This window comes from Gobius niger, assembly GCF_951799975.1.
Source record: "Gobius niger genome assembly, chromosome: 10".
NCBI classification, from domain to species: Eukaryota; Metazoa; Chordata; class Actinopteri; order Gobiiformes; family Gobiidae; genus Gobius; species Gobius niger.
In genome coordinates this window covers 15,215,826-15,241,856 of record NC_136861.1, presented here as the reverse complement: position 1 = coordinate 15,241,856, position 26,031 = coordinate 15,215,826, and the positions used below count along the sequence as shown (strand labels likewise).

Here is a 26,031-nt window from a genome sequence, read left to right as displayed (position 1 = left end):
ACACGCGTCTAAGTCAGCCATTTAATTAAATTTTATTATGGCACTTTGTACAAGTCACAAACTCAACATTCATGGTTCATACAGCGTTAAACAACATAATACAAAACAGGGTCGTGAGCCGTGCCACACACACACACACACACACACACACACACACACACACACACACACACACACACACACACACACACACACTCACGCACACAATCCATCTGTCAGGAATCCGCTTCATTTCAATCTCATATTTATTTCACGGAGCGACAAACGTGTCAAATTTTAATACCGAGACAACAAGATTCAGCATCGACATTTCGACAAGGACAAAGACGTTCAACTTTTAGCGCGATGGGTGCATTACAACAATCATTGTTCTTTTTTTATTTTTTTATTTTAGAAGGAGACTTTCGTTTGTACTTTCGGGATAAGTGCCGAATAAATAAGGACCGTAATCAAATTTGACAGAACTAACAGATCAAGTACACGGACTAAAACCCTGATCATCAAGACGAGAGGCGTTTAAAGCGTCCGCCATCTTGTCCACTCACGACAGTCAAATACAGATACGCCAAAGGAGCTGTACAAAAGTCATTCCAGTCGATAGGATCGAAGGTAAACAGGTTGCATTGAAGTGCTACGAGTGTCGTCGTTGGCACACGAGAGACATTTACAATATTTACACGTAAAGACTAGAAGTAATTCATGCTTATAAAAAATATCACATTCCTCCTATCAAATAAATAAACAAAAAAATACCATTGGTTTCAAATAGCATTCACAATAGGTCGTTTTGCTCTTATGGCTACTGCGGAGTGGGCGACTGCTTTGTCTTGCTGCTTGCTATGTAGGAGGTGTGGTTGGGAAGCATTCGGTAAAAGGAAAAGTCCATGCTACGGTGGATACGGTGGCCCACGGGAGTCAAAAAAGTAAAGCTGCAAATGTTCGGTCTTTTTTTTTGTGAGAGCTACAGCGGAGGGGTGAGGGGTCAAAGGTCCCATGCTATGCTCGATCCGCCTTTTTGAGCTTTCTCCCGCAATGCAGTTCTCTCATTAAAAATAAGTTTGTTTTTTTTAATTCATGCAGTTGGTTAAACATGAAACACAAAGGATTCAGAAATGATGTCAAAAAGCCGGAAAGAGCAAAACACGGGCCTTTCATGTGTTACCTGAATTCATGAATAAGAAAGACAGTCTGGACAGTTCGTTTTCTGACATCATCGTCTCCCTTTGGTTCCCCGGTTTGGGACTGTCCTGTAGCAGCCCGTTGCAGGGGGAGGTCCCAGGCTGACCAGCAGGCCTTTGAAGAACGGGGTGTGAGGGGGGGGGAGGTCAGGGGCGCACCCAGCACAGGGGAACCCAGAAGGCCTCTCTCTCCAGCCGCTCCAGGATGCCCCGCAGCTCCACACAGGCGCTGGCCGAGTCCTCTTTGATCAGGACGCGGTCGACGACGTGTCCGTACTGCTGCTCGATCTGCAGGGCCGACTGACGCATCTCCTGAAGGTCCTCGTCCTGACAGGGAAGAAAACGGGTTTAGTCTTTTGAAAGTAGTGTTTGTCCAACTGTCCTACTGTCACTTTACCTCTTCTTTGCTGTGTTTTATTCATTTGGCTTTAGGATGTATTAAGGCTAAAAAATCAAAAAAAAATCCAAAGAGCTAAAAAACTTGCATGGATGGGTCAAGGTCAAGGTCAAATGTATGTATTAATCACATTTACAAAATCTATCGCTGCCCAAAGTGCTGTACACGGTAAATACAAAATACACGAAATTTCAACAAAGTTAAAATACATAAGTAACTCACAAACAGTAGCAATAATAAGAACCACCAAACAAGCTCAGCTTGTGTTGGACGTCCGTGTAAACAAATGGGTCTTCCAAAGAGATTTAAAAATATATATAAGACACTCAGGGGAAGACTGTTCCAAAGTGTGGGCGCCGCAACAGCAACAGCAAAAGCACAGTCACCGCCTCATCCATGATCTCGGAACAACTAGCAACATTTAACACATGCCAAAAATGGAAAAACAAGTTTTTGCGTTATTTTTTAATTACGAAACTAGACACTCTGATACACCTTATGCGTGATTTTGATAGGTCTGTGATGAACAGAAGTGAAATAAATGACGATCAAAACTTGTGAAGAGTCAGGATCTGGACATTTTATATATATTATTGCGTTTCTTTCCTTTTTTTTTTGTCCGCGGGGGCGTGGTGTTGCATAGCAGACAGCTGTCTCTCTCGCTCTCTGGAACGCATTTGACAAATCCCAGCGGCTTCACACGTACATATCGAAACAGTAGGGATTTTAATGTTTCTCTCAGTTTTTAAATGGTCCAAATTGGTCCAAGGGCGGTGGAGAAACGAACGGGGTGAGTCTTCAATCCATAACCAGGCTGTTTAAATGCACACACGATAAAAGGCGATCAATCTGCGGCAGCACGCGGTGTTTCAAAACGTGTCATCAATGTTGTTGTTGAAAATTGATTTGAAACTAATATATTTATGCATTTGCTTCTTCCCACAACGTCAGTGTCTGTCCAGAGAGGAGAGAGTTGGAGAGGATTTCATCAGAAAGGAGAGTGTTGCATAAAACCCTAGTTATCTCCGCTGTGATTTAGATTAAACTAGCCTCTGTTTAGCTTTGGATTTCTCCGGAACCGAGGCACATAGAATTAAACTGTTTTCACCTACGGAGAGCTTTAAAATGAGCCATAGAATGTGTCCATAGCTATAACATGGAATATGCTAGAAATATCATAAAAAATGGTCTGGATTGTTTGCACTCAACAGCTAAATGCCAAAAACAGCGCGGCACTCAATGTGTTAATTTGCTGACCTGGTTGTCCTCTTAGGGACATGGACAGACAGAGGCCGGTAAGAAGTTGCCAAGCCATTTAAACACATAAAAATCATCAATAGGACCTTAAATCCTGTAGCTCACTGTAGCTCACTGGGAGCCAGTTTAAGGAGGCCAGAACAGGAGCTACAGTGGGTTGGATAAGTATCAGCCCCCGATACTTATCCAACCCAATGTATATTTAATTGACACTTTATGTGAAAGACACACACTAAGTGACACACAGTCGTGAAGTGAAATGACATTTATACATGATTTTGTTTTGCTTTTTTTTATAAATAAAAAACTGAAACGTGGGCCCCCCTTTCCTTTTAGTGAAACCAACTGCCTTCAGAAGTTGCTTGATGATTTCTGAATGATCACATGTTGACCCAATGACTAAATAGAGTCTACCTGTGTGTAATCTAATGTCAGTTCAAATGCAGCTGCTCTGTGATGGGCTCAGAGGTCTGTTAAGAGACTATTGTGGAGAAGACTGCATCATGAAGTTCAAAAACACACCAGACAGGTCCGGGATAAAGTTATTTAGAAGAATAAAGCTGGGTTAGGTTATAAAAAAGATTCCCAAAGCTTTGAACAAAGTACAGTTAAATAAATCATCCAGGAATGGAAAGAGTCTGGCATTACTGCAAACCTACCAAGACCCGGCCGTCCTTCTAACCTCCGAACAAGGACAGCACTGACCAGAGCTGTTACCAAGAAGCTTATGATGACCCTGGATGAACTGTAGAGAGCATGGATTACACGGTCTAGATCAGCGTGTGGTAGGTAGGGCTTTACTTTACTGAGAAGGTGTAACTGGTAAAAGCCTACTTTTACGACTGAACTATTCTGCTGGTCTAACTTGAAGGAACTTTCAATAACCACACCCAGATTTCTGACTGCTCGGTGGCAGTGGTGACTCAGCGGGCCTAAAATAGGAGAGGATAGGGGAGTCTGGGCATCTCTGCACAGACTGCTGCTTCCAAAACCCAGATCCAGATAAAGGAACAAAGTGGATGGATGGATAAATACTATACTATACTATATACAAGTAAAGGGAGAATGCGAAGATGGATAATACCATTTTGATTATTTGTGTAGAGTTTTTGACTGCTTGTTAACATGTTGTTAAGCTCGTCTAACGGAGCCAATCACAACCCTTTATCAACCCATTTCCTTCACAGCAGCAGAACTTTCTGCTTCCTCCGGAGATTGTATATTTTGCCAAGCAATCTGGACTCACGCAGTCAAATTGCTTAAATTTCTACCTGCTGTCTAAGAACCGAAGCTTAGCCATTCCGTTTATTGTAATCACCCATTGTTCACCCACTCTTCAAGCATGTAAGCAAAATACTGCCAATCAACTGCTTTAAGAAAACAGTATTATCATAAAAAGTTATACACATAAATTCATTCTGAAACAGCTGCAATTACTTGCTCTGTCACACAAAGTATATACAGACAGGACTGAACTGATTACGTACATTGTGATAAATAAGCAGAGTTCATTCTCAGCTTTTATAGAAACTCACCGTGATGCGCCCGTGGTCGCCCCCTCCTGGTGATGTTGCAGCGCTGCGCCTCCGTCTGCTCTCCGGGATGCGAGGTTTGACAAATATCACGTAGGGCTTAAACTCAGCGGTCCGCAGACGCCTCAGAGCCTATAGGGGGCAAAAGATATGCAGTACGATAAACACTATATGCCTTGAGTTCCTTTAAACTCATATTGTTGCTTTGTTTGAGGATTATGAAAGAGCAGTACCTCGGGCTGCACATCCACAATACACATCTTGTTCTTGGCCTGAACTGAGCGAATGGCCTCGATGCTTGTGCCGTACTGGTTCTCCTTATATTCACCGTGCTCTATGAATCTGCAGACAAACAGGTCACACTTTAAGCTCACGGAAAACAACTCAACTTTGAATGCTGTATTTGGGCATGTACAACTGTGGCTTATAAACTGAATGAGATCTCGCACGGTGCTTGGAGAGCCCTCCGCTGGCAGCAGGGGGAATTACACATGAGAAAACCAAGATACGAGTCATTTAACTACATGCTAATAAATAAATAGTGCCCTGATGAACGCAGTTTGAGTGTAAAATAGGGATAAGTGATGAGGGGACTTCTGAATTATATGTATTGTGCAACAAAAAACAGGAAATATAGTTTGGAGCGCATTAGCAGCAGAAGAAGAATTGACCGAAGCAAACATTATTACTCAAGTCTACGTAAAATGAAGCAAAAACTTCAGGTTGAGAACAATATAACACAAGCTCAAACATTGATTTTCCATGGTATGCGTATAAGCAGGTGGAAATCATACTTGTTGTTTATGACGTCTGTATCAAACTGCTGCTTGATCACAAAGTGGTATTCAACTCCTTCTTTCTCATGGGGCTTTTTGGGTCTTGTGGTATCTGAAAAGATGATTGATACAAGAATGTAAACGATATGTTTGCTCGGACTTGTATGAGGAATATCGACAGTACGAAAGGCTCCTCACGAGGTACAGCCACAGCGTATCGATGAGGGTTTTCTGCGATCACCCGCTGTTTGAGCTCGTTGATCCGTGCTCCGAGAGAACCTGCACAAAGCAACGTCAGTACTGTGAAATGCAGTTTGTGTATAGACATGAACATATGCTTCACTGTAGAAGTTGTACATAATAGAAGTAGAAGTTGTAAATAATATTCTTAAAGGGACTATACAGAGTTTCAAAATGTTGAGATTAAGTATTTTCCTCCCCCTACATGTTCCGGCAATGTCCCAATGTGTAGAATGAGCCCAGACCTGTTCACCACAACTGCCTCTAAAATCCTGCACTGTCACTCAAGAAGGTGTTACTTCGGGTCCAAAGCACCGTGATGCATGAGCTCAATATAGAACCTTCAGTCACTCGTAAGACCTGAGGTGGCAGAAGTAAGTATAAAAATGACCAACTTGCATCTTGTCCCTTTAATTGTGTGTAGGGCAGGTAAAGCTCTGGTAGGGGGCGGGTGCTAATTTTCTGTACTTTTTCTCTCCAAACGTCAATAAATGATCCGCGGTGAGTCTAAAACAGCCTGAACTCATGAGTAGCTTCAGCGCAAATGCAGATGTTTTCTAAAGCGAAAGCAAAGCTATAACTTACTAGCACTTTAGTCATTATCATAGATGGCAGAGCCTGGACTAAATAAGAAATTAGAGCTCTTAAGGCTCATTCATACTTCACAAGACGCAAGAACGTCTTGTTCTTGCACCCTCAGCTGCAGAACAAAATAAAGTCACTTTTGCCTTGTCGCCATGGAAACGTTTTGTAACTGACGACGGTTACATGGCAACATGGCAAAAGACTTCATTTTGTTCAGCAGCTCAGGGTGCAAGAACAAGAAGTGCTTGCGTCTTGTGAAGTATGAATCAGCCTTTAGACCAAGAGTAAAGCAGTGACAACACAGTACTGACAACATTGGCTCTTTACCTTTAGCGAAAGCACCGCAGAGCCTGAAGTTACTGCTGTTTTTTACTAAACTCCAGCTGCACCAAATGGCTGCAAAGTGAGCGCTCACTCTGCCTTAGCCATTTTTGGAACAGTTATGGTACAATTTTAGTGACAGAGTGAGCGCTCGCACTATATAACAGATCTTTGACGTATGAAGCGCCTTCACTTTGTCGAACAGCGCAGTGTGTTTAGAAACGTTTATCTGAAGTAAAACGGTGTCCTGATGTAGATCTGGACTGTCCCTGTCGGAGGTAATAACATCCTTTCTCTCTTTTTATCGCTGCTTAAGTGGGAGTTCTGCTTAAAAACTGAAGCTACAGGTGACAAACCAAAAACTCTGCTTTCTTTCAAGTGAGTGGTGAGTATATATATTCTTTCAAGTGAGTGGTGAGTATATGTATTCTTTCAAGTAAGTGGTGAGTATATAATTGTCTAACAGCTCTTAGTTTCCAAATGTGTAAAAGTATCCAGTTCATTTTCATAGCAAATGCTGTGTTTAAATGACTACAGCTATCTTTTCTACTGCCTCGACCACTTTCTGACACAGTGTAGATGCCACGTTGCTCCAGTAGGTGTCACTGCAGACATATATATTTCTCTGTAGTCTCTCTCACCGATGAGCACCACCAGTCTGGGCCTCTCGTTGGGCCTCTGTTGGTACCGAGTCACCTCCTCGTAGGTCAGAAAGTCTGGGTCTCCCGGATCCGAGCCTTCGCCTGCCGAGCCCTGCCGGTCCTTTCGGCTGAGGCGAAAACTCCTCCGCAAACCGGCTACAGAGAGAGAGACGGGAAAATAGGGAGAAAGAGAGGAAGGAAGTGTTAAGTTATGTCTTTTAGGCTGAGGGCATTACAAATAAAACATGACAATTAAAACAACAGGGTTAGTTGAGTGGCATGATGCGGATACAATGCAGTAAGATCAATACCATCTTTTATCAGTGCATAGAGGCTCATGCATTAAACTTCCCATTGATTTGTTAATGCCAAAAGCCAATTACAGTGAAACATTGTGAGACAGACAGAGGTGGAAGAATTTCTGAAACAAGTATTTTAGATCATCGCTGCTACACTTTCCACCTCTGATTATGGTTTACTTAAAGCATCATTCGCCAAGAAGTTGTGTCTATCATGCAACTGCGAAATCCTCATCGTGACAGACAGGAGATCACTTACAGAGTTCAAAATGACCCGTGACATGTTACACTGCATTACCGTTCATTGTTGTATCATTATTTATCATGCTGCTTAATACGGTGAGTGTTACAGCAATGAGGCAGGACACACAGACAGCCTGGTCCCAGGACAAAATGCACACACAAGACGTCCCGGAACGAGGTGTGTCTGTGGCCCGCAGTGCAGTGAACCCCCGAGGAAAGAGCCGAGCACTGTACCTGAGTAAAACTCCCATGAAAACACCTGGCCACAGGAGGGCGCCACTGCTTTACACTTAGGAGAGACTGTAAGTGGCGTTAGAGCATGACACAACCCACAGCTCCACACAGTGCTGAACGAGCAACAGACAACACCGTGCCCGGGTCATGTGCGATGCAACCAACGCAGCAGGGCAGAACTCCGCACAAGGGAGGAGGGGGCTGAGAGGGGGGTGGGGGGGTTAGGCTGGGGAGGGCAGTGCACGGGCTACTAGCGGAGGACAGCCTGATGCAGGAGGGGCACACACAGAGGAGGGTTCAGGGGTTCATAAACACCAGTCGGATGAGGGAGTGCAGAGGGAGGGGCTGGAAGCAGGAAGAAGCACAGACAGTAGAAGATACAGTGATTCCAATACGGAGCATCGTTCATGTGGGGACAGAAGCTCTCACCCCGTGGAGGCTTTCGCTTTGGCAGGCTATAGTGACGTCGTGGTCGGTCGAAAAACAAAAAAAAAAGCAAAGCAGGTAGGAGGAAGGCGGAAAAGGGTGAAGCAATTTGTTTTTGCGGTAGAGTTGAAACTGCTGCGCGGATATAAGAATAAGGCAGGTTCACATCTGGCTTTTCACTTTCCTCCATGGTTTATCTGCCATGAATAAAGAGAAACCCAGTAATTAACCTGACTGTCAAGGCCCATTTCTCACTCCGGATTTATCCAACCACTCAAATGCCCAATATAGTGTCTTGTTCTTTCAATACAGGCCTGCTACCATGTTCTTATATCATCTGAAACTTTGTCAAATAGGTGTAATAGCCACGTTTATGGGAAATTCTACTTAATTTTCTTGTATTTTGCATAGAAACTAAACCAAAAATGTTTGATTGCCGGTAGAATACGTCAACATTTTTTATTTCAAGCACCAGAAAAAGTGACACCCGCTTTCCTAAACTTCCTGAATGTAAATGAAGTCCCCGTTTTGCGCTGACAATCTGTGACGTGTGTTATTTCTCGAGCTGCTCCTCTCTGTAGTCCCTCCTGGCTGTGTCTCGACGCCCCTTAAACCTTCCTCTTACCCTCACCCGGCCCAGGACAGGTCCCGCCACGGCAGGGGGTGGGGTGGGGTGGGTTAACACAGAGCCAGGCTGCAGCAGGCAAATAGCGGGGAGCAGAGAGGAGAAGAGGCGCACGCTCTCACCTATGTACTGTCCATTGAAATAGCCCTCACAGTCACAGTCCTCTGTAAGGAGCAAGCAAGGGGAAAAAACGGGGTAAGCACAGGGTAAAAGAGTTACGGGCGGTGGGTGGGTGGGGGGGGGCGGGGTTAGATAAAGGGGCGGGGTTTCATTTGGGCTTGAGGCAGCAGGCAGTGAAGGGCGGCCAGAGCTCAGAGGGAATCTACCACACGCCTGAAGAGATTTAGCATCACGAAAAAGAACTGAATCCATTCCAGCTTTCTCTGAGCCAAACACGGGACATCCTTGTGACCTCTCGGCACAGCACACGCACACATACCAAATACAAAATGGCAAAGTGTTAGAATTTACAGCCATTTGATGTTTGTAAAAATCACTCTACAAGTTTAAATCCTGTTTCATAAAAGCAGGAATAAAACTCTGTAGCTCTGTATACGTAAAAACAACAAAGAGAGAAAGAAAGTGTATTTCGATCTACTCTCACTATGCAAGACTTTACCCTCCAGGGAGTACGTATGCACTGCCTATCCTGCAGGCAGCAGCAGGAGGGCAAGGCATTAAGCTGGAAGAGAAATCCCAAATGTCACTGGCAGGAAACTCTCTCTCTCTCTCTCTCACATACGCACGCACATACAGCACACAGTACAGCGCACATTCAACGCCAGAGGGCGCTGTAACAAGTCGTCAATGTGGATTTTTGAGCAAAAAGGTTTGCATGCGGTTATTGGACTTCACAGACTCTCAGGAACCCACCTTTGTCACAGCCCTGCTCGTCTGGAAAAGCAGGACATAGAGAAACACAGAGAAAAAGTATAAGTGAAAGCTTGAACACAGCGTTTAATACATTTACATTTGTGGTTAATTTAAACATCACATACTGTCTGACTTTGCACATTTCTATCACAGTTAAATCAATTTATACCACTAGATGGAGTAGTGACTGGTGATTTGATGTACAGGCTGGCTTGACATATTAAAATACTGTATAATAGACTGTATATTTACAACTACTTCTTCTACAACTACTACAAAACTGCTGATTTTGCCGAAAAACATGTTATCCTCACAATGCATCCACGCAAACCAAAGTATTATCAAGCACTAGCTATACCCTTGTGGTTCAGTGGATATCAGTGACAGTGTTAGAAGGCTCTCCTGACATTTGGAGGTCCCGCGGGGTTTGGGGGACATTAATCCTGCAGTACAGGAGCGTCCCAGAGGCTCTTCTCCGACGGGACGATGACTTATGCTAAGCCCTTGTTGTCTCCCTTTGGCTTTGACCTAATCCCATTGCCCTCAGATCACTGTATACACCGCATCCGCATGTTTCACACACACCTGCCTTTTAACAAGCGACTGACAGTACAAAAGCTGGCAGTGATGATCAGCCACTACATGATGACCACCCACTAAAGTCATATTGTAAGTATGCACAGTTTTGGCAGGTTAAGGTTAAGGTGCACACTTTACTGTTCTCGTTGGGGTCGTTTCACTCAATGTTAGTATCACTAAAGCTTATGTTTCTGCATATTATGCATTAATACCTATGATCAATTCAAAAGTACACTGATATGGATTGATTAGTCTAATGATTAAACAAAGAAGCAAAGCAAAGTGTAACAGATGCCTAGCCTTTCATTTTACATTACTATCGATACTTGATACCTGAAAGAGTACTGAGTATATAGACATACTACAGGGTTTTCAGATGAATTATCAGGGGGGTGCTTGAAATTTCATATTTAAAAAGTAAGATGAAACTGACTACTCTTAGAACTTTATTTTGAAAGGAGAGTTAAGTTAAGAGTTACACTGCAGGTGAATAAGGATTTTCTTTTAATTCAAAGATATCAATTTGAAACTTCTGCTGAAGATTACTGGCATAAATATGAAGAATAAATGTATTGCAAGTTTTCATTTTATGTGTTCATATAAAAATAAGGTGATGCCCAAATGCCCAAAATGTTGCATTTATCCGGACTTTCAGGCTTTTCAGAGGAGAGTTGAGAAAAAATCTGTAAAAAATGTAAATTTCGCCTTATTTTTTTAACATTCAAAACTCAATAAATCAGGCTAGGAATTGGGTATTAAAAAGTCCCTCCGAAAAAATTCAATCCTAGGCTGGAAAATGTCTGGAGGAGCTACTGATATTGAGATGTTGTTGCCCCAATGAGAGAAAAATGCCTTTAGAGGAATTGGCCCTTGAAATGACCATTTCCAATACAAATCTATGGAGAAACATTCAATCAGTGCAATATTTAAACATGCTATTGTGAAGATTAGGTATATTTTTTATTTCCAGGTGAAAGTTTATATGTTCAAATACCTGAAAACTGAAAAAAAATAGTTTTGCCAGAAGTCTCGAGTCATTTGAAATGTAATGACTGACATACTCCCGTAAGTAATATGTCATATATTATAGTTACTGAAAAAACTAAAATATTTGTGTAACTAGTTACTTTTGTAATTCGTTGCCCCCAACACTGATAGTAGTTTTATTTTAGGTTGATGAAGGGAAAACAGCAGTTGATCCACACAGGTACGGGAAGATCAAGCAAATTCTACCCAAAAAGACCCACACAGCCCAGGAATTAAACATGGGACCTTCCTGCTGTAGGTGAGCGAGCCACTCAGCCATGCTGCCTTTATACTCAATAATATCTTACGGTAAGAGCATTTAGTTCTTTGCACAGAATATGCACACTGTCTGGCGGTGGATAAGCTCAGACTAGCGGCTGCCGGCGGCCAGATGGGAGTCAACGTGAAAGAGATTAATTCATATCAGAGACCCCTTGCTCCATGTGGAAAAGCCTCGATGCCAAACGTGGCTGCAAAAGGAGCGGACAGACAATGGAGCCTAATGCCTATGAGAAATGCCAATTACGAGCAAAAAAAAACAAAAAAAAAGGTCAATAAATGTCAGTGAACACATGAGTGCATTAGCCAGAGGAATTACAGAGATACGGCGGCGGCTGAGTGCACGGGAGGAGATCGTCAACTGTAATTATTATTGTGGGAATTGCAACAGAACCACGCCGGGTATGGGGAACTTACCGGGCGGCTTTTTAGGGGATTTGGGATTTGGAAGCGTGCCCATTTTGATCCGGTAGGCCAGCCGTCTGGAGGGACAGGCAGAAGAGCAGACAAGCAGAGAAGCTTAATGTAATCGGCAAACATATTGAGGAGAACTTAAAAGATGGAGGCAAGTAAGGATCAAATATTGGTTAAAATGAAAGACAATTGGATAGTGCAATAGGGCTGCACAATATATCGCCATGTTATTGATACAACCATAAGTTAACCACAGAAAACAACAAACACCTCGGATCCTGTGAACACTACAGTATACGCTTTGAGTATGTAATCTAAACTCTTAATTAATTAAACGATCCGGCTTTCATGATGGTACAATATTCTCCTTATAGTGACCCTTCCTTTCAGTTCAGGCTGAGCTGTTAATCCCTCAGACGCAGCAGTGTTTGCAAGGCTTTGGTGCCTGCTGTGATCATCTTAGAGCAGGATTATGACACTTACACCCCACATCTGTATCGGCCCGTTGAAGTCTGTGCTAAACTCTGCACTGATGGAATAACTCCACAAAGTCCTCTCCAGTTTAAAGGCTAATGCAAAAACGACATGTGGAATTGAATTTGTTTTTGTGGAGCTCAGTATCAAAGCAGCAGTCGGCTCGCAGGGCTTTGCAAAAATCGCCGATGTGTGGAACAGTCTGAAAAATCATGAATAAATATCACCTATCAACCTACCTAGGGTTGCAAAGGGAGGGAAAATTCCTAATACATTTCCGGAAACTTTCAATGAGAACAATGGCCTGGAAATTTTGGGAATTGTAGCCTGCCAAAACAATGACATTAACATTATATTTTAGCTTTTTTGTTGTTGTATAAATGATTAGTGAACTATTAGTTACTCATTAATTATGTTTTTGAACCATAAACATTAATTTTGGGGTGTCACGATTAAAAATGTTCAAGATACAATTATTGTGAGGAAAAATATGGCAATTTTGTGATTATTCATGATTTGCGAAATTAAGGAAGAAAATCTTGAGCATTTCAAAACCTTTACAGTCCTGTCTTTACAAAAGAGAAACAAGACATTTTATGTACATTTTCATATTTATTTAAGGTTTGTTATGTTTTATATTTATGCTTTTGTCATTATATAAACAAAGTAAAATAATAAATAGGCAGTATATACCTAAAGGAAGCAAATTATGTGGATCTTTCTTCCCATGCGCTCACACAGTTCATGTCCCTATTGTGGCTGCACATGATTCTTTTGGGACTCTTCATTTAGCCTTTTAACTTCCAACTGAATGAAGAGTAGAGCTGGGCAATATGGACTAAAACTCATATCCCGATATATTTTGGTTGAATATCGATATATGATTTATATCCAGATATTTTTGAGAGCTGTGAAATGAAATGTTTTTGCTTTTCAGGTATTTTGGACTATTTTGTCCTATTTTTGTTTTTTGAAGTATAATGTGTGTGTATAGGAAATACCTTTGAGATTAAATTGCAATGAATTTTAGATACGGAAGCATAGGGCTGGGCAATTTTTAATCTAATCGAGATTTTAATAAAGGTCGATCACGATAAGCACGTGGTGCTTTTTAATCGAGGAGCATTGGCCAGACCTGTCTGGAAAAAAATATGGACGCGCAATGCTGCAGCGCCTGTCAGGTCAATCCCAGGGAAACACTCGGCCCAAACAAACAGGAAGCACTGGATGATGCATGCGGCACAAAGAGGAGAGGACCTGGTGATTTCACATGTAAAATCAGCCACAAAGTTGCAGAATGGGCGGAACAGAAACACACGGGGAGCCTCAGAGGACCAGGACACACGCGGGGATGAAGAGTTTAAACCTTCGAAGAGGAAACTATCGATCACTATTTGGACCATGTGGATTTGTTTTGAGGCTGCAGTGTTGGATTAGCTGGAATTCTAACAGTGAATTGTATGTTTGACCGTCTTTTTTACTTGTAAATGCACAGTTTACTCATGTCTTTATGTACATGATAAGTTGTTAGCGCTTCACTCTGTGACCAATTTTTTGCGTCTCCTTTGCAGATGTTTGTGTGTTGCTTGGCCAGGTGAAGGGGTGACATGGGGATGCCGTACTGTGACGCTAGAAGTGTGGAGTTTGTTTTTGCTGGAGTCTGCAGTTTGGCCGCAGCATCTGTTTACATCATCCAGGAAAGACCACATTTATTGTTTTTTTTTCCTTTAAACAAAAAAAATATAATCGAAAATTGAGATCTATCAATATGGGATCGTATTTGTGATATTTTTTTTTCCATAATCGCCCAGCCCTATGGAAACACCAGAGATTATAAAGAGAAGAGTTTTAAAGAAAGACATTTAACCCACGGACATGGCACTAACATGACACTAATGCAAACATACGCCCGTACCTCTCCTGGAAGTGCTTGGACGGGATGAGCCCAGCCCGGAGGTTGCTGTCCCCCACTCTTTTGGCCTGCCACCAGGTCTGGTCGTCGTGGCTCACCACCTGCAGGATGTCCCCTCTCTTAAACGGAAGTCCCGCCTCCTGGCAGGGCGTGGCTTTGTCCTCCAGGGGGATGTAGTCAAACAAGGCCCTCATGAACACCTGACCACAATAGCTTGGGTTTAGTCAGGGAAGCTTTGCTTTCGGAGATTAATATTGTAGAATTGTAAAGTCTAACTGTAAGATCATGAAATGCAAATGTCATTTACATGAACAACGGGTAGGCACTTATAAGCTTCTTGCTTCTGTCTACTCCCTTTGAGCTTCCATAACTGTATAATTGTGACATTTTGAGAAAAAAAAAAGAAATGTTAACTGCTCAAATAAACTACCACTACACCTACAACTACTAATATTAACAACTGAAATATAAAAGCCGCTTTATACAGTAGATTTCTCCCTACCTTACTCTCCTTCAGCCGATCCTCCTCTTTGATGGCTGGGATTATCTTCAGAGTGATGGAGCCTTGGGATTGAGACTAGACCAAGAATAGAGACAGACCAGGCCATGTAAGAAACAACATTTATGCAAATACTCCTTACACTAAAGTGAAAGGGAACACAAACATTATACAGCTATTATTAGGAAAAGTAAAACTAAAACTGAACTGTTCTAGTTTACTGATATTGTGGCTACTTGTTTGACCTACCAGTAGTTGGCTGATCTCGTCTGGCCTCTTGTTCATGACGGTGACTCCATTGACCTCCCGGAGTTCATCCCCAACATGGACCAGTCCTGTCAGGGCCACACAGTCACGGGATAAGGGTCAGATCACGCTTTATCATCTTCATCACTACTGTTTATACAGGCTACAGTCAAAACAATGGAACTCAAGTCTATCAAACATCGATACGGCACTCCCCCTCGGGACGGGGGCGGCGTACATGTGAGTGTCTGTGTGTAATGTATGCACTCAAGACAAAAGCCTGGAGCTGAAGTCACTGCGGCGTCTGTGTGTTATCGATGAAAGCAGATCCCAGCACTCGACACAGCAAGAAAACCAGAAACGCATTAAAGATGCATGAGACAGAGGTGGATTATTTTACCTTCGAGCCAGGCATGTCCCTAACAGAAACACACAGGTGCACCTCACCGCATTGTAGCGATACATCCTCATGTGAATTGGTATCTGTGATTCATGTGCTGCGGGTTCATGCATAATTTTTATTTTATATTTTCCAACAAAAACTACACATGCCTTTGTTTGACTTTTATTTGGTGCAACTTATTCCTCTCTGTCCTGTTTTTTTACATGTTGTGCCAGTGTTTCCCACACATAGACTGATTTGTGGTGGTGCGTCACAGAATCAACACATATTGCGTTTTGTAATTTTCTTTTTTTTAAACGCTATTTGAAACACGCATCGTATAGAACCGAATTCATGCATTTCGCCAGCCGTCTGGTTTGTATGGTTTTCATGTTATATGATAAAATGTAACTGTTTGAGTGGTATTAGTTTAAGCCGACACTGTTTACTCAATTTGATGAAGTTCAGACCACATTTTATGACCAATTTAGGCAGAAATGTGAGAAATTCCAAAGCGTTCACATACATTTTCCTCCCACTGTATAAACATGTTTCTGTGTTTCTGTCAACTTTCAGGGAGCAAAGAGGATCTTTACTTTTTATCTGTCACTGTAATACTAATAAGAACACGTCTGCTTGTTCATAATCTGTAAATATTATTTATAATTAGATGCATATTTCTCCCTCCAAATGTCTTCCTTTTCAATTCAGGAGAGCAAAACAAATTTCATTCCACTACTATAATAAAAACAGGCCTGTAAGCCAAGGTTTGGAGCCTGCCAAACTAAGTTGGTTAGTGGCACAAATGCAATGACTGATACGCATATTAAAAATAAATCATTTTATTTTACAGTACCTTGATACATTGTACCTAACTACATTTAGTGCAATGTAATGTGCTCTGTAACAATCTGTAATAACTTGTACCTATGGGTTAGATACACAATGGAATAACTTGTATTAGTACATAATGAGGCACATAATGTAATAGGACACGAGACCCTTAGGGTTAGGGTTAGAGTTAGAGTTATGGCTTATTACATTATGTACCTACAAACTACTAATACATATTATTCCATTGTGTATCTAACCTATAGGTAGAAGTTATTACACATTGTTAAGAGCACATTACTTTGTACTAAATTTAGTTAGGTACAATGTATCGAGGGTACTGTAAAATAAAGTGTTACCATACTTTGTTCCATCAGGCAATATTTCTGGTAAGTTATGCTCTCCTGTGGTACAGAAGGTATAGTTTCTAGCTACCTATAAAGCAAAGAAGTGGCCATCATCTGCATGGCAAGATCTCTAAATGAGTTTTCACAAAATGTTTGATATAGCTTGGCAAAAAATAAGAATTTGGCCAAAGAAGTCCCTTACCGCTGCGGTCGGCTGCTCCTCCTCTCATGATGCGAGCGACCAGTACAGCTCCAGTGGCCTCATCTCTCCTGATGGTGGCTCCCTGCAAAACAGAAGTGAAATATACAAACTACTGTAATTGCAACTGCACACATTGGCACATTTGTACTTCATAACTTACATATAATGAGAATAAAACTGGATTAGGTTTTTGGTAACAATCCAAATCAAATGAAGGGAAACGAAGGGAAGGCTTCTCAGTGAAGGTGCTTTGATGAAATGACCAAGTCTTTAACAGGACCACAATATAGAAGCTTTCAGACTGACGACTCACCAGTGGCTCCTTGTTCTTGACCAGCCGCACGATCTTCACGGACTCTTCATCGAGCTCATCCTCCAGGTCGTCCGGGAGTGGAGGCAGCACCGGGTCAAAGCTCTTCTGCGCGACTGTGTCATGGACCGATAAAACTGCCTGATCAGAAAACAAAGAGGGTTTGAACCTGATCTAAGAATGAACACTGAAAAAAAAAAAAACCCTGCCAGAAACAGAAATTCAAAGTTGCATGGAGACCTTCAGATGTGGAGAGGTGAGGAGATGGAGCAGCTCTCTCTCCTCGGTGCTCATTGGTCCACACTGCAGCTCCTCGGCCACCTGACACACACAGAGAGCGCACATGTGAGACGTGACCCGGAGTAACCCCAGGCGTGCGGACATCAATAATGCACCGTGCCGTTCACTGTAGAGCGGGCAGACATCTCCACACGGGAGATCAGCCCCGAGTCAGCACTTTCCCCCCTGATAACTGGGGGAGCAGGATATGGGGTTTCACTCCATCAACATCAACATGACTCTGCACTTTGGACATATTCAGATTCATCTCATTTATCTGTATTCCGGTTCATGATCAGGACTTGAATCGGCAGTGAGGAAATGATGGATGATTTTGAAGCTTTGTTCATAAGAAGTTCTATTATTATTATGACCTTCATTTACCCTGGAATATGTCCATTTATCTGTGGTGCAACTGCCTTTAATCAAAAGCAGTTTTATACTTACATCTTCAGCGAGAGTAGACGCACTGTGGAGGAGGGGACTCGGGCTCTGTCTTTCATACTGCCTCAGCTTTTCATGAATCTGGAGGAAAACAAGTTATAATTTATATGCTGACAGGGATGCAAACTTTTTTTCCCTTTACTTTCATATGTATATATCACTTTTACGGCATAGTAACAATAATCATTCTATGTATACATTTCGGTGCCTTGTGTGGGAAAAAAGTGAGAAATAGAAAGTCTATGGGAAACTGACCCATAGACTCCCCACTGTATATTATGCGCTATACTCTGCCATTAGCGCAAGGTTTTTGCTGAAAACACAGGGTCGTTATTAAAGCTGTGACCTGTGAGCAAAGCAGCGCCGTCATGGCACATGTATAAATCATATAAATTGCATACTCACTGATACAGGCACATATGTGTATTGTGTATATTTTAAAATGATTTATATAAAGGCATTTTCATGAAAAGGTACACATAGTTTCCCATTAATCTTATCTTCCTGCCTAACCTGCAGTGCCTATAGATACAGTGTGTACGCTGAAAAAGGTGCATGTGACGAATCAAGGTGTAATTTGTTTTATGTTATTTTCTTCATCCCTTGTCTTGTCTTCAGCCTGTTTCTCTAGTTGTGGATACAGAGTTTGAACTGCAAACATAATCGTCTGAATCTCACTGACCTTCATGAGGTAGGCCAGGCTCCTCTCGCTGAAGACATCTCGGAGGAACACCATGTCCTCCTTGTGGTTGGCATCGGGCCGCAGCTGAGCCGTGAGCAGGGCCAGCGTTTCATGGAGCCCTTTGGACGAAGACAAACAGAGAGAAGAAGAGAGGAGGGAAGAAGGAGGAGGAGGAGGAAGAAGAGAGTGAACAGATGCGACCGCAGCCGGGAAAACACTGTGGGGCATCTGTGCTGGACCACTCACCTGCTCCTGCTGACAGCACCGGCATGGCTCCTTACATGGGTCAGCGAGGTCAGAGGAGAAACCTGCACCAAGACAGCACAGACTAATGAACATGGAGTACAACGTTCAAGCATAAACATCCTAGTATGTTGACTAGTATAATTTGCATACTGCTTGGTTTCCAATAATGTGAGGACACGGAAGGCAGGAGTTGCCTCACAGGACTGCACAAACATTAAAGCTGCATTATGCAACTTTTTAAGCGGGGAAATAAAAGTTATATTTGTGCGTATTTGACCTTGTAGTGACTAAGCGGCTGTATGAGTGGTCAGCATGGCGCCTTTACTTTCCATCAGTGGCCTCTATGACACTACAGGATCATTTGTTTGGAAGGTTTTCACTGCTGATGGACCCTCTCTCCAGAAAACCTACAAAACAAGTGATCCTGGAGCGTTGTAAAGACCAACGTAATCAAACGTAAAGGTGGCACGCTAATTACTCAAAGCCACTAGGTCACTACAAGGTCAATAAGCACAAATATCAACTCTTTTTTTTGCATTAAAAGTTGAATAATGCAGCTTTAAGACAATGAAACAAAACAATAGACAAGACCATGCAGAGTTCTGGCAAATGTGGTGTCCAGGCAAACATAATGTCCAACAGAGGCAATGTCCAAATAAGCGTCAGCAGCAGATGGAGACGAGCCTCAGGGGCTTCGGGGAGAACCACAGGAGATATAGGATATAGATGGGAGTCTCTCAGAAGAACGTCCAGTCCCTGTAGGCAGGGGTTCCTCCGCGGATCACTAATGAGAGGAATAATTCCTCTCATTCTATCACCCACTGACATTTCCACATTCCAGGGCATAAGATATTTGTTGCGCCACGCTCTTTTGTCTAAAATGTCCTGCCTGGAAACAATATTATACACAGCAGCTCATAAAAGTCCCACAACCGCAGGAGACGCCGTACCCGAACCATCGTCTGTATTACGGTAGCCCACACAGATCAATATTCAGTGCCACTTCTCCTCTGCTTCTGCATACTTCCTCTCACTATGGGGTCAATAACCTAATCCACACACTCTATCAGCTTGCACTGCAGCAACAAGAGAGCAGGAACACAATATGGAGAGTTTCGCACAACTATTTTGTACAAGAGACGGCTCAATAACTGCACAATATTTCTGCTGTAAATTAATCTTTTCCCATTTCGGACTCTCACTGTTTCTGAATATATTCCCTTGAAAAAATATAACATTACCTGTGAATGTATACACTGCACTACCTAACACTGAGATGCAGATTTGTGAACCCCGTGGTCTAACAAATAGCAAACTGTTCTCAGATTATGAGGTACTATGCAACAGTCAGGGGATTGTTAACACATATTACTAATCCTGCGTAAACACAGCGATGCAGTGAGCAGAATATTAACAACATCTTGGATTTGCAATGCACCAGGTAAGTGACACTGCTAAAACAACGCATCCAATTCAAATGGGTTCCTCCACAGTATAAAAGCCCTGCACAGACCAGTCTAAAAGTCCGACATCAGATCTAGGTTTGGATTTCAGCAAGCGCACATGATTTGCATAGGGCATTGTTTTGTTTGGTGCAATATCGTTGTAATATATGCTGCTCGAAGTTTGAGGCGTGGGTTTGCCTCATTTGCATATTCCACTCATAATGGTCTGCCGGTCCGTTGCTGCTAATTACCAACATATAAATAGACAAGGATTAAGGAAACTATGACAAGGTGGATACCAAACTGAAATGTTGTCAAGACAGTTCCTTTCTTTCTCTGCACAGCATGTCTTGTGCCGTAACCAGAATCTTATTAACCCCACATGGAGACGACTGTAGGTAGTTTGGAGTCTGCTGCTTTTTATGTTAGCAACTGCCTTTTGTTTTTTCTTTTCAACATATACTCCTAGAGCCAAGCAAAACACCGAATGTGCATTGTGAATTAAAGGACTACGACACATACATATTCAGTCGCCATTGCAAAACACTTGAAAGGAATTGTAATCAAAGCGAGCGCTCTGTCCCGTCCCCACCCCCCGCTGCTGTGACAGGTACAGCTGAATCTGACGGCGCCGGTGTAATGAGAACATTTACATAAAGAGCAGTGGAGAGGTTTTGTGAAACAGATGCAAGGCTATTTTTAGGAACGCCACATTTTTAGTGAGGAGTTTAGCGCGGGACTCAGCGGTGGGAAGCATTGTTCATAAACAGTATTTGGAAATTGATCATAGCGGATGGGCACTTCAGTGTTAAGATATAAATGTTATGTATGCGAGGTGTGTGAGTGTGTGAGTGAATGGCGGTGATCGGAGGTTTAGATAGAGCTGATTGGCAGCCGCGCTTCTGTCAATCTCCCTCAGAGCAGGTGCTTCCACACACCTATACATCATACATAATGTACATACGTAGCGTGCCACTGCCGAGTGTGTAGAGTGAAGGAATTATTGTCCCTTGTGACCGTGTCTTGTGAAAGGTGCTGTATAAATTCTGTCTTTCCTTCCCTTTATTGCTCGGCGGAGAATCCGTGTCCTTGCATTATCCATTGACCCGTCCTTCAACCACTGCCACTGGGAAACCCTTGCTATGATTCTCCAGCTCTCATTTAAATGAAGAAATAAGTCAGGAAGACTGCGCTTGTTGCAGGGGTCTTTAAAGCAGTACTAAGTAACTCATGCCCCTAGAGGCCATAAGCGCCACTGCAGGTGTCGTAGCATGTTGCGGTTTTTTACTCATTAATTGTCCGTGACAGTAAATACTACACTGACAGAAAAGTCAAAGGGAGAGAGGGATATTGTACATCCAATTACACAATGGAGATATTTTTTTTCACTCAAGCTTGGCTGTAAATACTGTTTAAAGCAATACTAAGTAACTTGTTTACCTCAACAAATCCTTTTCGTAGTCCCTCTGGGGGTAATGCAAGTGTTAATGGGATGATTGTAGAGTTTTCTCATCTCCCCTGGTGTCTCTGGCCAGAACACCACAATTGCAACTTGACTGCCACCGGGTCTGAGGCCCCAATACACACTAATGGAATCACGAAGAAGAAGCTAACAGGCTAAACGCAGGCTAGCACCATTTAAACAGTATTTACCGCCAAGTTTGAGTGGGAAAAAAAAATATTTCCATAGTGTTTAATTGGATGTGCAATATCCCTCTCTCCCTCCGCCTTTTCTGTCAGCGTAGTATTTACTCTCACGGACAATTAATATGTTAAAAAAAAATCACAACTTGCTATGACACCTGCAGTTGCGCTTATGGCCTCTAGGGGCATGGGTTGCTTAGTTCTGCTTTAAGTGGCACTAGCCCAAAGTTAGGTTTGCCCATTAGCCTGTTAGCTTCTTCTTCATGATTCCATTAGTGTGTATTTGTGACTCTGACCTGAAGGCAGCGAAGTTGCAATTGTGGTTTTCTGGCCAGAGACACAGGGGGAGATAAAAGAGCCCCCAATCATCCCATTAACACTTGTATTACCCCCAGAGGGACTACGAAAAGGATTTATTAAGGTAAGGAAGTTACTTTGTACTGCTTTCAAACAACAAATTATCAAATTGTGTATTTTGTAAGCCATGGCTGCATGGTTTTAAGCACATTTTGTGATTGTGATTACATGTGCAATTCATATTTTAGATCATATATTTAGCCAACAGCGCACTTCTTAAACCAGTCAAAGCTCAATGGCATCTGAGAGGAAACTGAAATATGAACAGCTAATATAAGAAGCACATGCATTTCTACCAACAGTGTCAAACATAATAACGCTCTAGTGAGAAAGGATATTGTTTTATTGCAGAAGATATTATATGAACTAAATAACTGCAGCTTTTGGAATTTGCAAATTCTGAATCTGGAAAATGCAACGTTGATTTGAATGCAAATACAAATCACCATGTGCTCTAAAACTGTAACGTTATACCACACCACAGTTGGAGTATTTGTGTCATTTTGAAATGAACGCCCATCGCCGCAAAGTCTCCCCCCTATTTCACCTCTTTCAAAAGCTTCACTCCAACTCACGTCACTCCGACAAACAAACAAAAAAAGAGGCATCAAATCTCCAAATGGCGCCGCTCCACAAATAAAATCGCAGACATCAGACGTCACCCTGTGGGCATTTCATGGGAGCAGAAATGACGTTTTCAGTTCAAATCCAGTTAAAAGCTTAGAGACTCACACTGGCTGCACTGTACAGCTGTGAGGTCATCAGTGGTCACATAACGGCAGCGTCACTAATCAGGCCATAGTCTCACATGCACATTCACTTCAGCGTTAAATAATGCCCCTGTAATCCAAAACAGTCATACCAGATCTGTATCAGTAGATCAGCACTCGGGGCTTACTGCTTTAACGACCTTTGACACACATTTTGCAGTGTCAGTGGTTGGAGTTTTCAGACCTAAGTACTGACAAAATTGATTCACATTCTGATAATATTGCCCGCGTGATCCATTTATGTAATAGAAATGGGCAACAACTTCCATAGTACCAACTAATTTTGGGGGTTGTGACCTGAAAGGTTTGGGAACTTCTGCCCTAAACTACCAACGTGATCACTATTACTGTCTATCACTCTTCCTCCTCCGCTGTAAAAGATCCCAGCCCTTAGTATCCAAGCGAGATAAGAGCTGAACCCTCTCGGTTGATTTCGGCAGGCTGAGAATGCAGACTTGATTATCCTTCATTTAATTGAATCTCATTTATTAATTTATTTGAATGGGACAGTGCATATTAATGAACAGACAACTAGTGTTGGATTTAGCTCAAGGCTAATTTCCATCCGCAGTCCCATGAGGTAAAAGCTAAGACAACTAAGACATGGCAGGGAGCACCCCAATCGAGGAGCAACGCCCGGGTACTGGAGGGCTTGGCCTGAAGATCTTTAACCTGTTGCCTGCCAGTTTACGGTTAGGGTTAGCCAAACCGCCTTTGCGATGCCCAATCCCGTCAGACCTTGGGTGCAAAGCAGGGAAGGGCCTGGTTGGTACTTGGATGGAAGACTGTTTGGGAACAGCAGGAAGCCTAGTGCATGTAGTTAGTGAGTGAGTGGTTGGTGGTGGTCGGAGTGGCTGATGGCGCAGACTGGATGCCTTGCTTCCGTCAGTCTACCCCAGGGCAGCTGTGGCTCTGGTAGTAGCTTACCACCACCGAGTATGGGGTGAACGAATAGTGCAATGTAAAGCATCTTTATAATTAGCATTATTATTATTATGTTAGGTTTAGGGTTTGAGCGAGGGTTAGTAATTATGCATATCCAAATATCAAAGACTTTTATCAGGAGAGCTTACAGCCTGTATGCCAGTGTGACACCTCATTTGAAAGCCAAGGCCTTCTTATTTTTAAAACTATGTGTAAAATCTGTGTGAGTAAAACACGACTTACATGACATTTGCCGTTCCTAAACCTAATCCTAACCCCTGACCCTAAACCTAACCCTAACCCCAGCCCTCTGACCAAGGGGGGCGGCAAGTAACAGGTTAAGTGGATGTTCCTGCAAAGGAATGACTCAATAGGACTTTATAGGACGGGCATAGGGATACAGTATTCAGAGGGAAACTAAGGGGTAGTTAGCCCCAGGGCAGGAACCATGCAGGTGTTCTCAGGCTTTTGTCCCAAGTCACAAGCTCCAACAGCCAGTTCATTTGTCACCACCTGCAAACCTAAGAGATAACCACACAATGCATGGTTCAACAGAATGGTATCCAATGTCCATAGTGCACCATGGAGCCATTGAAACCCTACATTAGGACAAAATATGACATCTTTGATTTTACCCTTACAATCTTGGGGCCTCGGTATATGCATGAAGGACGGTTTTCAACTATCATTACTTTTTAGACATTTTCCTTGCCTTATCTTGCCAGTAGCAAAACAATGCACAAGGATCAAACAGGAGGATCATCTATCATAATTCTGCAACAATGAAAACAAACGTGTCACTATTTGCCAGCAGCACAATAAGGTTATAAGGATCATTCACATACATGTCCCGTGTTAATGCGATTGATGTTATCTTGCTCAACAATATGTTTAGTCCGGGCCGGGGTAAGATGGATCACGATACGGGCCATCTGGAAGTCTTATCAGATTATTGCACTGCAGCCTCCTCTTCGTGAAAATGCACGTCTTCAAAACCAGAATAAAAGCATTTGGCTACAATTGGATTAATACAATGTGAGCTGCTGTTTACTACATTATCTTTGGGGAAACCTTGCCAAATGTTTCAGGACAACAAAATGCTAATAAAGTCAAGTTAAAATTGCACCCAGGAAAGTGAACGGTTTTCATTATGGGTGTTTTTATGTGGGGAAAATTCATCTGTATTGTGAGTAGGTCTATTTTTCCTCAGAACTGACACATAACTTTGCAAAGAGAAGAACCTCAGAGCACCCAAACATTACTGTGTTATTTTGATCATCATTATAACACTGTCTAGCTGACCATTTGTAGCTTTGCCCACTCCGAGTAGCTATTAAGTAATCATTCACAGCTTGGCAGTCGAGTTCCTCTATAGCCTTTTATTGTGTGCATCTTGGACATGTTCCTATAGACTCAACGATCAGGTGCGTGAGCAGCTTTACAGGAGAGGCTAATCCACCGGCAGCGCGGTGTGCACGGGGGCCAGCAGCGCTTAGCACGTTTTGGCCCTCATCCAGGAAGACGTGAACATTTCCTACATGACCATCACGCATCCTCCATCATTTCATCTCCGGCAGATCCATCCAGCGCGCAGCGGGTGTGGTCTCTCACCCGAACTATCCCAACATGAAAGAGAAAAGGCATGACACAGACGCTGCCTCCATCGACACACTAAACGCGTAATAACCCTGGCTCGTTTCCCCCCCCCCCCCCCCGTTACCTTACACTTCCTCGTGCCTGTGCAGAGCGTGATGCCGGCCCTCCCTCATCATCTCCCGCATCACTCCGCAGTGCCACACCGCGCAAACATCACGCCGTGAGCTGGCGGCACTGGCTCGTAATGAAAACAACACGCTCCATGCGCTGTCTCTCGCGCACCGTAAGCGCAAATGAGGAGGGGGGGATGCAAAAAAAAAAAAAACGAGATACCTTCCCAGTCAGCCAGGTCTCCGTCGCTCGTCCGTGTCCGTGTTTACGTCTCTCCTCCCGGGCGCAGCCACACTGTTCCCACCCGGTCGCGCTGGCGGTGGTTCCTGCTTCCTCCGTTGCCTCCTCGCCGCTGTAGGGGATGCCTCTTCTTCAGCCCCAGCCTCTCTCTCTCTCTCTCTCTCT

General features: G+C 42.9%; 1 protein-coding gene across 3 annotated transcripts; it reads right to left on the bottom strand.

Annotated features, from left to right (window-relative positions):
• Positions 1-26,013, bottom strand: mpp3a (MAGUK p55 scaffold protein 3a). Of its 3 annotated transcripts, XM_079564445.1 has the most exons (20): positions 25,849-26,013; positions 18,780-18,841; positions 18,534-18,652; positions 17,855-17,932; positions 17,369-17,449; positions 17,132-17,269; positions 16,819-16,900; positions 15,060-15,145; positions 14,814-14,888; positions 14,315-14,511; positions 11,929-11,993; positions 9,628-9,648; positions 8,877-8,918; positions 7,704-7,769; positions 6,928-7,083; positions 5,339-5,419; positions 5,159-5,252; positions 4,598-4,706; positions 4,368-4,496; positions 1-1,505 (listed from the first exon to the last, which is right to left on the bottom strand). In XM_079564445.1, the coding sequence occupies exons 2-20, from the start codon at positions 18,802-18,804 to the stop codon at positions 1,326-1,328; spliced, it is 1,824 nt and encodes a 607-aa protein (XP_079420571.1). In that variant the 5' UTR covers positions 18,805-18,841; positions 25,849-26,013; the 3' UTR covers positions 1-1,325. The 3 variants fall into 3 exon arrangements, with proteins under 3 accessions (XP_079420571.1, XP_079420572.1, XP_079420573.1); XM_079564446.1 differs by lacking the exon at positions 7,704-7,769 and having other exon boundaries at positions 25,849-26,012; XM_079564447.1 differs by lacking the exons at positions 7,704-7,769; positions 8,877-8,918 and having other exon boundaries at positions 25,849-26,012.
• Positions 26,014-26,031: the final 18 nt, after the last annotated feature.

Coding starts and splice junctions, on each gene's coding strand:
- mpp3a (XM_079564445.1), bottom strand. CDS start 18,804: ATGCCGGTGCTGTCAGCAGGAGCAG. Junction 8,919..9,627: donor CGAGCAGGGCTGTGACAAAG/GTGGGTTCCTGA, acceptor TGCTCCTTACAG/AGGACTGTGACTGTGAGGGC. Junction 1,506..4,367: donor GCGACCACGGGCGCATCACG/GTGAGTTTCTAT, acceptor CTTCCCTGTCAG/GACGAGGACCTTCAGGAGAT.